Source organism: Eptatretus burgeri, chromosome 7 (genome assembly GCF_056783735.1).
Source record: "Eptatretus burgeri isolate ZD-2024b chromosome 7, Ebu_testis_v1, whole genome shotgun sequence".
Taxonomy (NCBI): Eukaryota; Metazoa; Chordata; class Myxini; order Myxiniformes; family Myxinidae; genus Eptatretus; species Eptatretus burgeri.
In genome coordinates, this window is record NC_140967.1 from 60,315,400 (window position 1) to 60,330,627 (window position 15,228).

Below are 15,228 nucleotides of genomic sequence, written 5' to 3' on the forward strand. Positions count from 1 at the left end.
GTCTGGTAGTTGATTGTAGATTAAGGCATTTTACAAGCTTTACATTTTTGGAAATGCCCCTATACTCTGTCACACAAATATGAGAATTATTATTTATTTTTACTCACCCTTGTAGAATATGGAAAAATAAACAGCTCCTTCATCATCATCATACCAACAAAAACATTGTTAAATTGGATATCTTAAAGTTTAGCAGCAAGATGACATCATTTCAAAAAATCCTAATTGTTTTTAATCATCCCAGACAATGGATTCAACAGTAAAGCTCAAAATAACAAGCTATGGCACACAAGGAAAGGGCTTCCAGATAAACATTGAGTAAAGTTAGGTTGAGAAAGTGTGCATTTACAAAACTCCATGAAAGAGCAAAGGGAAAGAATATAATCCAGCAAACATTTTCAAAAAAAAAAAATCTTCCAAAGTTCCCCAAAACTAACATTGAACAAGGTTTCTCCCATTACAATCACAAAAATGAGTGCTTACTCAGCCAGCTCCTCTCTGTGAAACAGTGCTCCTTACATTCTATATCCGACATACCCTCTGAATAATGCCAACCAAGCAGGTAAGTTTTCATCTTTCACCAAGTATGACATCACCGTTGAACGTCGAACGCTCCTGTGCACCTGTTCTGTCACACAAGATATTTTAATCCAAATACCCTGAGTTTATTTTAGTGAGGTTCAACATGATCATCAATCTTCGTTTGTACGCAGCATGCACTCCTTCCAGCATCCTGCAAATTTAGAGCAAGGCCAGCAAAGCTGACAGGTCGATCTCATTAATTTTCCTGGATGCAAATAATTTACATTCAATGGTCTCCACATTACCTGGAAAACTATTTTGGGGGCCAACTGTATGCTATCCGCAGGCTTTCAAGGTCGACGCCATTCACCTTCTTCCAGCCCAAACGTTAGAGATAAGAATCTTTGTTTAAGTCTCTTTTTAAAAATATAAAGCAACATTATTCCTGTCTTATCATTTAACTGGATATAAACTTTACACTGCAAATTATGTCACAAGCTCTATCTTTAAAAGGACTTCTTACAAAAAGAGGGTCAGATTTATCGCAGATAACAATGGAAACGTTTGGCATGGAAGCAGATGATATAGCCTCAAAAAATCAATTACTATTTATTAAGCTGCATCGGACTGATAAGAGAGCATAGAGATACCATACTCGCCCTTGAGCTGTCTAATGTGGGCTCAATCTCCGACCCAAAGATAAAGTTATTGCGGTGTTTCACAAACCAAGTATTATTGCATCAATAATGTTAAGCCAGGTATCCCATGTACTAACATTTGAAGGTGGAGGTTAAAGATACCATGGTGCCTTGTGAACAAAGACCATTGTGTGCTAGCACCCTAACCAAACTCTAAATACCTGCCTTAACGCACGAGTCCAACATCAGTGGAACAGTCACGCCTGACCTGCAATGATTGAACCAGCAGAGCAACTTAATAACTGAATCTCAGTTCAACATGGAAAATGGCATACTTGTGAAAGCTTAATAAGAAAAAGTAAAACAAAAAAAAAGAAAATATTGAATGAATTTAACTTTCTCTCAAAAAACAAAACCATATTGCACAAACTGTCTCAAAATGAAAGGACAAAATGGCATTACATGGTCATACCATTTTAGCATGGACAACAGCTTACCAAAAGTGCAACAACAGGATCAGCAAATAAGTTGTATTATCAATCAGCAGAATAGTAAGAAATGAAATCAGATTAGTAATATTCAACCTAATGAGCACTTTTGAGAAGAACTGACATTTTCAGATAATATGGTGATTTTAAAAAAACCCCCAAAAAAACAAATAAAACAAATAATAACAACCTTCAAAATTAACGAAGCCATTAAATCAACATTGGGCACACTATTCTGTCTGCCAAAAAATAAACTCTGCTTCCAGCATTTCCATTTAAACAAACAAACAAACAAACAACAAAGAAATCAATAGCGGAGGCATGTGATCTTCCGGACCCACAGCAATTCAAGAAGAGATTTTGCAATCAGAAGATCCGACAACAAACATGACAAGGAAAATTAAAATCATTGTCATGAACCCTCAACAAGCATTCTGCTTAATTCACACAGGGAGGATGAAGCAACTGAAAAGCTCAGAAAACACATGTTAAGATAAGTAATGGTGGCACCGGAACAAACAGGAAATGTATCGAATGAGGTGTGGGAATGATTACATCATGGAGCTCATCCTTTCAACAATAGCAAAAACATTTCTGCAACAGTATTCTCGTGCAATCGGACAAAGGTTTGTTTCCGTCTTCACCAGCCCCATCATCGATCATTCCTGACCCCCTCAGCCAATCCCAAGGCCAGCTTTCACCAAAAATATAAATATCATGTCAAATTAAAATAAAACATTGAAAACCTTTGAAGGATAACATTTTTAGGACCTTTCTGTAGCAAACCAGCTTTGTTTTGGAAAATAAGTTGGAAATGATGTTCAGCAAACGTAAAATTCTGAAGCACACGTCATATGATGCTGCACCGAGCTCTCGTATCACGGCCTACAGCCGAAAGGAGCTTAGCTCTAGCAGCAAGTAGGAAGCCCCAATGTTGTCGCAGCTTGCAAGAATGGAGGATCGGTTTTTGAAGCAATCTGAGCTTCAACGTCATTCTTCATCCGCCTCCAAGTTGATGTTGGTGCCAAATTTTGCATAAAGCTGAACTTTGAGCTCAGCGAGAGTCTGTTTAATCGCAATCACCTCCAGGTCCAACTTGGATATCTCTGTGTCCAATCCTTGCTGTGATGGGTGGAAGGATGAGAAAGAAATGACAATGCACAATTGTTCACTTTAAACCCATCAATAAATATAGGTTCTTCAATAACAAGAGTATTGTATAGAAGCAGTTATTCAGTTTCTTGGTGCCAACCTTTGATTCCTCCAACATTGTCTGGGCAGTGTCAGTTGTCTGTGTAAAGAAAACCTCCCCAATACAAAATGGGACTTGATCATTGTCATCGGCCATTAACACATCTCCCACTGCATCTTCTATATTCTGCAGTTCCTTCTGAAACGTGATAAAACAGAGAACAGGTATCTCGTGAATGAAAACCTCAAAATACAACAAAAAGTTAGTATGTAATGGTAGAGTCCTGCGATAACGAATGGATAATTCCATGTATTGGTCATTGGATCAAAAACTGTTCACAGTACATCATGATATTTTTCACCCCAACCCCGACGATTCTGCTCCCCCGCCACCAACCTGAAAAGAAAAGAGCAAATAAATCCTGAGCATTCAAGGTGCTCAAGCTTAATATACAGTGGCCTGTAAAAGTATTCACCCCCACCAATAATGCCACATTCAGATGAATTACAAATTATGTAGAAACAACTTTTCCAAATGAACTTTTATATTCATAACTGTTGTGTGTTATGTGTTGTGTTATTAATAAAAGACATAACTAGAACTGCCACTTTATAACTGCTGGCAGTAATGACCGGGTACCAAGACGCCCCGCTTTGATTAGAGACTTCACTTTGACCCACGACGTTTTTTTATTATTATTTAATAATAATAAATTATTATATAATAATATTTAATTGAATTCAGAATGGGATTTAAATCCATTCACTTCAAATCAAATGGAAGACTAAATAGGTACAAGTCTGACATTGGAGTTATCAGAAGGAACCCAAACAAGCAAAAAGCAAAAGGTGAAGTCATCAGGAGGAACCTGGATAGGATTCGCATTTCAGCAACTACTCTACCCTCAAACCAATCCAGGCACAGCCAAGTGAGCCTTATTCAAAAAAAAAAAGTAAAGAAAAAAAAAAAGAATCCATGTCAAAAAATTTTATAATTCGGGCTGCCAGACCATGTGTCCGATCAAGTTGAAATTTAAAACTTGTATTCTACATCACTACTAGATCATAAATCAATTGATTAAGTGGTCCAAGAGAAAACATTATCTAATATTTTTCTTAAATCCAACATGGCTGCCAAACCAAACCAATGTGACATCAATTATTCCTTAACAAACTTGTACACACATGCCCTGGGGAACATTTGTGTGAAGTTTCCCCTCGATCTGACAAGCCATTCTGGAGAACATTTTTATCTTGCCAAAACGAAGTTTTTGCAAGATATGTTAGTCAGCTTGTATGTTTTTTTTATTTTTTACTGACGAAATCTAAAGATTTCGTAAGTATATTGATGCCTTCCGTTTCTGTTTGTTTGATTGTTTGTAGGCACAATAACTCGAGAACGGAAGAAGCTACCAATGTCAAATTACACCACGTGATTCAGGAGGGTGATGGCTAGTGCTGATTAGATTTTGGTCAAAATCGGTCAAAGGTCAAGGTCGCGGTGAGGTCAAATATTCGATTTTTGATGGTTTGGTACAGATAACTCAAGATCGGAAGAAGCTACCAATGTCAAATTACACCACGTGATTCAGGAGGCTGATGGCTTGTGCCGATTAGATTTTGGTCAAAATCGGTCAAAGGTCAAGGTCACAGTGAGGTCAAACATCCAAAAAATGATAACTCGAGAACGGAAGAAGCTTCCAATGTCAAATTACACCACGTGATTCAGGAGGGTGGTGGCTAGCGCTGATTAGATTTTGGTCAAAATCGGTCAAAGTTCAAGGTCACAGTGAGGTCAAACATCCAAAACATTCGATTTTTGATGGTTCGGTACAGAATCATTGTAGAAACTTCTGGTTTGTGTCGCTACCTTCTCAAGAGACAGCTTTTATTCGACAAGGTCAGAGGTCAAGTTGACGATTTCGTAAGTACCAGTCTATGACTGCTTGTTATTTTTTTGTTTGTCTGTAATCACGTATAAAAAATTCTGCAGAGCACAGTTATTATTGGAAATTTTTGTAACTTCGCATATCAGAGGCCTATAGAGGTCCCTTTCAACGCATAAAAATTTTGAAGGTCAAGGTCAAAGTCAAGGTCACTTTGTCGCAAATCAGGGGAGCCGACGAAACCCTTATTTTTTTGAGTAATTTTGATCGGATCGTCTTCAAACTTCATGGGAATATAGTTCATGGTCTGGCGCTCAGCTGATTAATTTTTGGTGGTGATTGGCCTTGACCTTCATGGTTAGCGCCTAAGGTCAAACATATTTGACCCCAAGGTCAAATTTTCAAGTTTTAGGAACCATATCATGTAGTACCTCAAATTGAACACCTCAATGCGTGCTTTCTAGATATGTGAAGTTCGAGACATTATGACGTCATTTGGTGACGTTATGAGGCAAACGCATATTTTTCATGGTTACTCTGTCGAACGATTCTCATCGGAATCTCTCGTCGGCAGATATTCCTCAAGGAGTCGCTCCTGGTGGATAGCAGCTCTGTTCACCTCAGTGTGACCTTAAAGAAGTCACACGTGGTCACCTTTTGGCAAGATACGGGTCACCCTGCGGGTGACATTGGTTTATTTTAATGTTTTAGGGTAAATCCAATATGGCTGCCAAACCATGTGACTGATGACATCATATGTATGAACCCTTTGTTCCTAATGGATAGGCAGTCATATGTGTAGTTTTGCCTCAATTTGTTCAGCCATTTCAGAGATTTTTTTAAAACTTTTTTATTTTAAACAATATGGCTGCCAAATCACATGACTGACAACGTCATCAAAAAATTTTTTGTGGACCATTTTATCTTGAGATGACCCTCAAAAATTTTCATACTGATCGGATGCAGCGTTCTACATATGCAATTATGACGTCATAATGAAGGCACTATGACATAAAAAAAAAACAAGGACAAATGTGTCCAAGAGCCACGTCCTAAAGGTTTTGTCTTCACCAGAAGAAGAAGAACAACAACAACAACAAGAACAACGCGGAGCTCTCTTTGAGCCAGCATTCGCAACGAGACGTGGCTAAAAATCACACTGATTCCCCTTGAGTACTTGCAATGCGCCAAGTTTCAATTTTTTCCTTCGTGCGGTTTCAGAGATACAGGTCAAAGGTTTTTCTGTTTTTCCAATATGGCTGCCACACCACATGACCGATGATGTCATAATTATCATTAAAACATTCTACATAAGTAGTCACACCTATGATGAAAATTGTCTCAATCCGACAAGTGGTTGCAGAGAAAAACACAAAAGTTCTGTGCGGACAAGCAAACAAACAAACAAACGGACCAAATACAATACCCTCTCCTTCGATGAGGGTAATAATTATCTTGTAATGCACATTAAATGGTGTTGCGATTTGAGCGTCCACTCTAAGTCTTAGAGGTAGGTTTTAGCGGGTCGGGCCGAATCATACCAAAGAAGTTAAAAATGGTACACGAGCCATTTGCTTACTTGATGCTCAGCATTTAAAAGGATAGATCATTATAAGCCCCACAGGATGACATCCATGGGGAGTGGGAAATTTCTTAATTGTTCCGCTGACTACGGGAGAAAAGTGATGTCACAAAGATCGCCAGTGCCCAGAGTACTCCATGAATTTTTTAAGTACTTAGTAATATAATGTTCAGCAAAATATTTCACAATTTGCATTAATATTAATTTGGCTTTAAAATGTAGAGGATGAAATGAATAAACATTTAGAAAACAGAAATTGACGTGAATGTGTTGATGGATACAGTGCTTATAGAAAGTCTACACCCCCTTTCAAAATTTTCACCTTTTGCTGCCATATTAAGGAAAAAATTAAACTGCATTGAATCAAATTTTTTCCACCTGTATTTACACATCATAACCCACAACTTCCAAGTAAAAAACAAATTATACAAATTTCAGAAAATTAATTAAAAACATAAAACTAGAATATCTTCGTTGGATAAGTGTCCACCCCCCCCCCGCCCTATAATAGTAATTGTAAATTACCTCAGATGTAACCAATCACATTCAAAATCACACACCAAGTAAATTAGCTGCCACCTATGTTAAATTGTAGTGATTCTGATTATTTCAGAATAAAATCAGCTAGCTGTTCCTGAAGGTTTCCTCTGCTGATAGTGAATTTCACAGCAGACTCAACCATGATGTCCAAGGAACTTTCAAAAGACCTCTGGGATAAAGTTATGGAAAGGCACAGATCAGGGGATGGGTATAAAAACACATCAAAGGTTTTGAATATCTCTTGGAGCAGTCAAAGCAATCATTAAGAAGTGGAAGGTGTAAGGTACCACCAAGACCCTGCTAGATCAGGCCATCCCTCCAAACTGGATGACCAGGCAGGGAGGAGACTGATCAGAGAGGCCAACAAGAGGCTAATAACTTTGAAAGAGCTACAGGCCTTTATGGCAAAACTGGTCAGTGGGTGCATGCGACAATATGCCAAGCATTTCACAAGTCTGGCCTATGCAGTTGGGTGACAAGACAAGAAGGAAGCCATTACTCAAAAAAGCCCACATGAAGTCCCATTTGAGGTCATCAAAACTCACTCCGGAGATTCTGAAGCAGTGTGGCAAAAAGTTTTGTGGTCTGACAAAACCAAGATGGAACTTTTTAGCCTAAATGCAAAATGTTACATTTAGCACAAACCCAACACAGCACAAGACATCATCCAAAGAACACCATCCCTACTGCAAAGCATGGTGGCGGCAGCATAATGTTATGGGGGATGTTTCTCATCAGCAGGGACTGGGGTACTTGTCAGGATAGAAGAGAAAATGGATCGAGCAAAATACAGAAAATTCCTCGAGGAAAACCTGCTGCCTTCTGCAAGTAAGCTGAAATTTGGACGGAAGTTCACCTTTCATCACGACGACGACCCGAAGCACACAGCCAAAGTTACACTGGAGTGGTTAAGGAATAAAAAGATAAATGTCCTTGATTGGGCCATTTAGAACCCCGACCTAAATCCAATCTAAGTTGTGGGTTATGATGTGTAAATAAAGGCGGAAGAAGTCTGACTTTAATGTAATTTAATTCCAGAAGATAAGGCAACAAAAGGTGAAAATTTTGAAAGGAGGTGTAGACTTTTTATAGGCACTGTATATGCCTATAACCACGTTAGATGTGAAACCACTGTTACATTTAATCGCAATTAAAGGTCACATGAAAAATTCAGGATGCGTTGTACCTGCCATTTGGTAATTGGTTGAGCATCGTGATAGGATATGTGAACTGATTAATATAAATGAATATTTATCTCCCATTTGAACCCAAAACCAAACCAGATCATTTTTGTATTCCAGTCAATTATTTTACAATATTTGGTTGAAATCCCTTCAGTGAAGCACAAGCTATTGTGGTAACAAAAAACAGATAACAGATGGACAGACACTCACAGACACACCCTCCTGGTGTCAATCCAGGCATTTCTTATGTCCACCCCACCGCGCACGCCATCATGATGACTGCCCGCCATCTCAAGCTCAGACACGCTTTGCCCCTCTCTGCTCGCTCACTATTGGTTGATGGCTCGGCTCGGGGGGGTGGCTCACTTGACTGCACTATTCTATTTAAAAAGACATTCAAATAACCTCATGCTAAACCTTCAGTTCCACTTCCAGAGGAATTTGTGGAGGACTTTATGGAAAGTCTCGAAAGCAAGCAGGTCACAGAGCAATAATGTCTTTTGTCAAGGACAGAGCAACAATAAAAGTACATCAGACACGACAGCTATCGATGCAGACATATAAAAAAAGGGATTTGGACAACAAACCTTTTTCTGCTCAATCTCCTCATTCAGATCCAAAAGCTTACTGGTGTTTCGAGCAAACTTGTTTATTCTTTGTTGATCCTCAAACGTCACCATCACATCATCACCCTGCAAAGAGAATGAGGCAATGTTAATAAAACCTACTTGTCCGATTCTCCAGAGTTTCCAGGGCCCTGTCATAATAATTGAGCCAACCCCATCAATCAATTGATCTGGATTAAATGTACTAATTTTATGGTGTTGTCGTGTATAAATGGGACATCTTTATCCATGCAATGTGAAGGTTTCTCCCTGAGACACACACACACACACACACACACACACACACACACACACACACACACACACACACACACACACACACACACACACACACACACACACACACACACACACACACACGTGGTCTGGACAGTGAGGACGGTTTGACAACCAGACGTATCAACAACGCAAGTACGAAAGCTACCAACGAGCTCACCAACAAATCTGCCTTTCGTAGCACAATATATTACTCCAAATGGTTGTGACGCCCGATTCGGTCCCTACCAACATTTACAACCACTCATTCCGGATTACTAATTTGGCCTGTACAGATTGGGCAGATCATCGACCAAAGGATGTTGATAACCCTTCGGAATATCTCTGAATCATCAAACGTCGTTGACAAGAGAATAAATGAAGGCAGGAACCGTGAGGGTGAGTGGAGGCGGAAAGAAAAACAACCTTTTGAACCCAAAGAACAACACACATGCAACCCACATTACCGCACGCCCAATGGTGGCAGCCATGTTGCGTGACGCCCTCGAAATGACGTCAGCGTTCTTGAAACCTTCCTCAGCAACGATAAAAAAAAAACGATAAATAAAATAAATCACGCTAAAATAAAGAGAACGTCGTTTGAATATCCTCACGGATTTTAACACGCCAATCGTTAATATCACCAAACCACCAAGTGAAAAAACAATTCAATAAAACAGAGGATACGGAAACTGCTGCGAACTACACTGATGGAGCGTTGACATTCTGCACAAGAAATAAACGATCGGTTTAATGTGTGACGGCAAACTTACAACTGAGGTTGGAAATGCACCGCGAAAATTTAACATACCAATACTCGATACATCAAAGAAGTAATATTTCATCGCAAATGCAGAGAGAAGACGGTGAAATGAAAGCGAGAGAAGAACCTTCAGAGTGCTGTAGGCTTTATTCCACTTGATTGAAGCCGCTTCTACGGGCACATCAGGGGATACAGGTGCAGCTAGGAGTACATATGTAGCAATGTATACATGTGCAGTAGATCACCGCAAAAATAAATCAGCATAAGCACGGAGTCCGGTATACTCTCAATTCTCACCATTCAACGAGCACCAAGTGGACCGCCGCCATAAATGACAATGCCCCAGGGACAATCCCCCCCCGACCGCGCGGAATCTTGGCTTTATCTATCCCGTGCACGAGCCGCGTGACATGTGATCACGCGTCACGACCTTCAATTCACCACAGACAGTAAAATATATTCAACCAAAGACAAATAAATTAAATAAATGTCATTTTTCTGTGGTGCTTTCAGAGCGTTAGCTGTGTGAGGTAATGAGGGGGTCTTGCTTGCTGGATCTTCTGACAAGATTTTGAGACGTAAAGCCGATATATTGCTTGTGTGTCCCGATCTTCACGGTGTACAGGTAGGGTTGGGTAAATATGATTGAAATTTTGTGCATAGCATTTTCTATGGCCGTTTTCCATGCTAAATCCGAATCCGGTGGAATTTTTTTTTTATCTCCGATGACTTTTGACCCCCGGAACCTTAATTTATTCAAAATGGCGGCCAAAAATTGACCTTTTTCATGTTTTCCTTCTCTAATGTGACTAATAAGACTTGTAATATATCATTTCATATGTTTTTCAGGACAAGGAATACGCTAATCACATTTTCAAAATGATTGGATGTTGCATCGGACCGAAATCAAGTAATTTAGGAAAAAGGAAGACTTGAAGAAAAATAAAAATACTAGGCTATTGTATACTATACAAACTTGCAAAAAGCACAAAGGACCTTTGACCCCAGACAGTCTATATTTACCGAGTACACTAGCGGAAACAGTTCAATTTTAGCAAAATATTGTGCGGTTTTCAAAAATTGTGTTTTAAAAATCATCCAATCGTTGCATAAGTGCCATTTTCGTATTTCCTGATCGGAAAAACATATAAATTGATGTATTACAAGCCTTATTTTCTCTCAGTTGGTCAGAAATTAATTAAAATATCATTTTTTGGTCACCATTTTGAATATATTAAAGTTTCGGGGGTCAAAAGTCATCGGAGGTAAAAAAAAAATCCAATTTTTCAGATTCAGCATCGAAAATGCTATGCGAAGACACTTAACCGAAAAAACTTCACTATTCACCCAACCCTAGTATAGGGGTTTAAACTTCAAGGGGTGGTTGGACGAACGCTACTCGATGAAGCGCAGACTTAAACTGGTTTTGAGTGCCCGACTCAATCACAAGACGAGGAAAAATAATTCCAATTATTTATACAATGGACAGAAAAGGAACATTTCATGAATCTCGTCTTGAAATTAAACTTCTTCAGCTTGAGTGAATGACCTCTTGTCCCGGTCGAGTCCTCTTGTGTGAAAAATGTATTATAGGCCACATTACTCAATCCTCTGAAAAAAAATTAAATTAAATTTGAATCACTTCTGCTCTACTTCGTTTATATGCAACAGTGGCTACACCAATTAGTGTCTTCAATCTATCTGGATACCATATTGCTCCAAGTCTGCGAAATTCTGTTTTGAACAGTCGAGAGCAGTGTTTCTCAAACGGTGGGTCGTGACCCCCAAAAGGGTCGTGAGTGAGTTTCCAGGGTGATCACGAGCTGTCTGTGCTAAGTAATGACACAAGTCCTGGTGATGTTCCCATGACGGCTTACAGATGTGAACTTGCATTCTCAAGCTTAGTAATGATCAAAGCTAAAGGCAGAAACAGGCTGATCGATGTCAAGAGTAAGCTACGATGTTCACTGAGTAAGACGAGTCCCCGAATTGATATGTTGGTTGCAGAAAGGAAATAAACATGGCCCAGGTTCAAACCTGTTTGTTACTCCTGTGGTCAGGGTTGGTACTAATGGACCCAGTCCAGTTTTCCCCACCTGGGTTAAAAAAAACATCACTTGGATAAACCCAGTAATTTCCCAGTAAAGTGAATTTTTTTCAAAATCCCCATTCCTGTCTTTTTTTTTTGTCTTTTTTTTTTTTTAACACTTGGAGAGGATAACAGGTGGTCGTGGCATCCAAGTACCAGAATGAGGGGGTCGTCTGGTAAATCTTGCTGAGAGACACTGCTCTAGAGTCTCTCTGTTGCACCTTCTTGAGGCAATATATTCTTCTTTCTTGTAAAAAGGTGAACAAACTAAATTGCACTTGGTCAAACAATTGCTTTGTATAATAATAATAAAAAAATAATAATAATAAAAGCCTCTGCTTCACTAATGATTCCTAACCTACAATTGGCTTTCTTAGCATAATCTGCAATATGGAAACAAAAGGATAATCTTGAATCAAAGAGTACCTGTAAGTACTTTTCCTACTTGACTGACTTGATTTCTCTGCTTTCACTCCCCTTGCCATTGGTGTATGCAAACTCCTGATTCCTTCTTCCAGAATGAATAACTTTACATTTTGTTTCATTGAAGGGAAACTGCCATCGTCTTGACCAGCAAATAGCCTCATCAATATAATTCTGGAATGAGCAGCCTGACAAATACGGTTTGATCAATTTATGGCATCATCAATATCATTCTGGAATGAGCAGCCTGAAAAATATGATTTGATCCACTTAAGGAGGTCAGGTCAGGTCAGGTATGGGAGCATGTGCCAGAACAGCACGTCGCTGCGTCCACTTTCCGCCGGTACTCCAGGGGCCGCCGTCTGGCCATCCCCCAGGCAGATGCCAGGCCCATCCCCATCTCCTTGAGATGATGGTCAACCTGTTGCAACCATGAGGCACGTGGTCGACCCACTGGCCTCCTCCACTCATGAGACTCCCTCGCTGAGAGAATCTGGTGAGCAGGATCAGAGTCAGGAAAACGAGCCACATGTCCATACAGCCGCAACTGACGCTCACGGACTGTGCAGCAACCGCTCGTTGGACACAAAATCCGACCAGCGATAGCCAAGGATTCTCCGAAGAGACCTGGTACCAAAGGAATTAAGTCTCCGTCTCAGATCCTTCGTCAGAGTCCAAGTCTCGCACCCATAGAGCAAGACTGGAAGTACCAAGGACCTGAAGACTCGGACTTTCGTCCTCCCGCACAGGTACCGGCAGCGCCACACCCCATGATCCAGTGAATCCATGACTCCCCAGGCCCGACCCAGACGTCTATTGACCTCTGACTCGCAGCCAGCAGAGACATGAATATCACTGCCAAGGTAAGTGAATCTCTCCACGACCTCAACATCCTCACCACAAACAGACACAGACAGGAGAGCAGCATCCAAGATGTCACCGAAAGCCTGGATCTTAGTTTTGACCCAAGAAACCCGTAATCCCAACGGCTCCGACTCCTCATTCAGCACCTCGAGGGCCCCCAAGAGGATGTCTAAAGTCTCCGCAAAGATGACTGCATCATCTGCAAAGTCAAGGTCCGAGATCTTGACATTCCCAAATGACGCACCGCAACTTGATCTCTCCGACATCCTCCCTAGAATCCAGTCCATACAAGTGCTGAAAAGTGTGGGGGCAAGTACACATCCCTGACGAACTCCAGTAACAACTGGAAATAAGTCAGAGATGGTACCACCACACTTCACAGCACTCTCAGTACCAGAGTAGAGTTCAGACATCAGATCGATCAGTTTTGGTGGCACCCCACGAAGACCAAGAATCCTCCAGAGGACATCCCGATTCACTGAATCGAACGCTTTACAGAGATCAACATAGGCTGCAAGCAGCCCCTGCCGAAACTCTTGTCTGCGTTCGGTGAGGACACGAAGTGCAAGGACACGGTCAATCGTTGACCTCTTTGGTGTAAAGCCTGACTGCTCTGGACGCTGGTGCTCAAGCAGATGGTGGCGAACCCTATCGAGAATTATCCGAGCAAAGACCTTGCCCGGCACTGAGAGCAGCGTCACCCCTCGGTAGTTGTTGCAGTCTTGGCGATCACCCTTCCCTTTCCAGAGAGGGACAACAAGGCCCCTCTTCCAGTCAGTTGGGATGATGCCTGTGTTCCAGGCAGAGCACAAAACTGCATGCAACGACACGAGTGCAGCATTTCCACCAGCCTTGAGAAGTTCGGCATGGATGCCACAGATCCCTGGAGCTTTGCCCCGTTTCAACTGGTTCACCGCAGCCCGTGTTTCCACAAGCGAAGGTGGACCACAGTTGATTCGAGGGTCAGAAACAGGGATTGTAACACCCTTGACGTCCAACTCGACAGTTGGGGGATCAGCCTGGTACAACCGCTCAAAGTAACCGGCCCAGCGGGCCTTCACTTCAGACTCCTCTGTCAAGAGCCTACCACTCTCTGCTCGAACTGTAGTGCTCCGAGGGATGGGCTTGGATGAACATAATGCGCGAATTCCCCTGTAAGCGGGACGAGAATCACCTGTCCACAGGTGATGCTCTACCCCCTCACAGATTCCTCGCACATAGGCCTCCTTGTCCACCCTCAGTGCACGTACAGTTTTACGCCTCAGCTCCCTGAACAGCTCAGCTCTGCCATTCAGCCTGGCCCTGTGACTCTGGTCAATGGTATCCAGTGTCCCTTGAGAGACAAAATTCTTCTTTGCCCTGTGGTGAGCTCCAAGGCATCCACCGGCAACATCAAGGACGGTGGTCTTGAAGGCGCTCCACAACTCTTCAGGACCCCCCAAAGCACCCAGACCCCCAAGTGTCCACTCAGCCTGTTCGCAAACTCCTCAGCTACTCTCTCATCCCTGAGCTTGGCAACATCCAGCCTCGGCTGGGATGGTACCATTCTCCAGGATTTAAGGTGCAGCTTTAGAGTTGCTACAACAAGCCTGTGGTCAGTATTGAGGAACTGAGCACTCCGGTAGACCCTGCAGTTCTGGATCATCCTCCAACGACCGTCAATGAGGACATGGTCAATCTCCTTTGCCACACCGCCAGCGTTGGAATACCAAGTCCAGCGATGAGCTTGTGGGTGCTGAAACCATGAACCAGCCACCCTAAGTCCATGACTTCTTGCAAAGTCAAGGAACTTAGTGCTATTCTGGTTCATAGTTCCTGACCCATGGGGACCAACACACACCTCATAACCGTCCCTATCAGTTCCAGTCGATGCATTGAAATCCCCAAGACTAGAAGTGTATCTCGTCTGGGGCACTGATCAACCAGACTCGAGTGTGGCATAGAATGCATCCTTCACGGTGAGATCACTCGCCTCAGTCGGAGCATAAACAGAGACCAGGGAAATGACACCCAAGGAGTGACGAATCCTTAATCTCATAATACGCTCGTTGACCGGTGTTACCTCAATTATCATTGGGGTCAGCTTATTGGACACAGCTACAGCAACTCCTTGGGTATGGTAACCATCAGAGCGACCAGACCAATAGTAGGTGTAACCACTCACCATTATCTCACCG

The 15,228-nt window shown here is 41.7% G+C and overlaps 1 protein-coding gene across 1 annotated transcript; it reads right to left on the reverse strand.

Annotated features, from left to right (window-relative positions):
* Positions 1 to 209: 209 nt before the first annotated feature.
* PFDN4 (prefoldin subunit 4) lies at positions 210 to 9,476 on the reverse strand. The gene is made up of 4 exons (XM_085888697.1): positions 9,380 to 9,476; positions 8,619 to 8,723; positions 2,901 to 3,038; positions 210 to 2,770 (listed from the first exon to the last, which is right to left on the reverse strand). The coding sequence occupies exons 1-4, from the start codon at positions 9,401 to 9,403 to the stop codon at positions 2,639 to 2,641; spliced, it is 399 nt and encodes a 132-aa protein (XP_085744823.1). The 5' UTR covers positions 9,404 to 9,476; the 3' UTR covers positions 210 to 2,638.
* Positions 9,477 to 15,228: the final 5,752 nt, after the last annotated feature.

Coding starts and splice junctions, on each gene's coding strand:
- PFDN4 (XM_085888697.1), bottom strand. CDS start 9,403: ATGGCTGCCACCATTGGGCGTGCG. Junction 8,724..9,379: donor CTGCCACCATTGGGCGTGCG/GTAATGTGGGTT, acceptor TTCTCTTTGCAG/GGTGATGATGTGATGGTGAC. Junction 3,039..8,618: donor AGGAGATTGAGCAGAAAAAG/GTTTGTTGTCCA, acceptor ATCACGTTTCAG/AAGGAACTGCAGAATATAGA.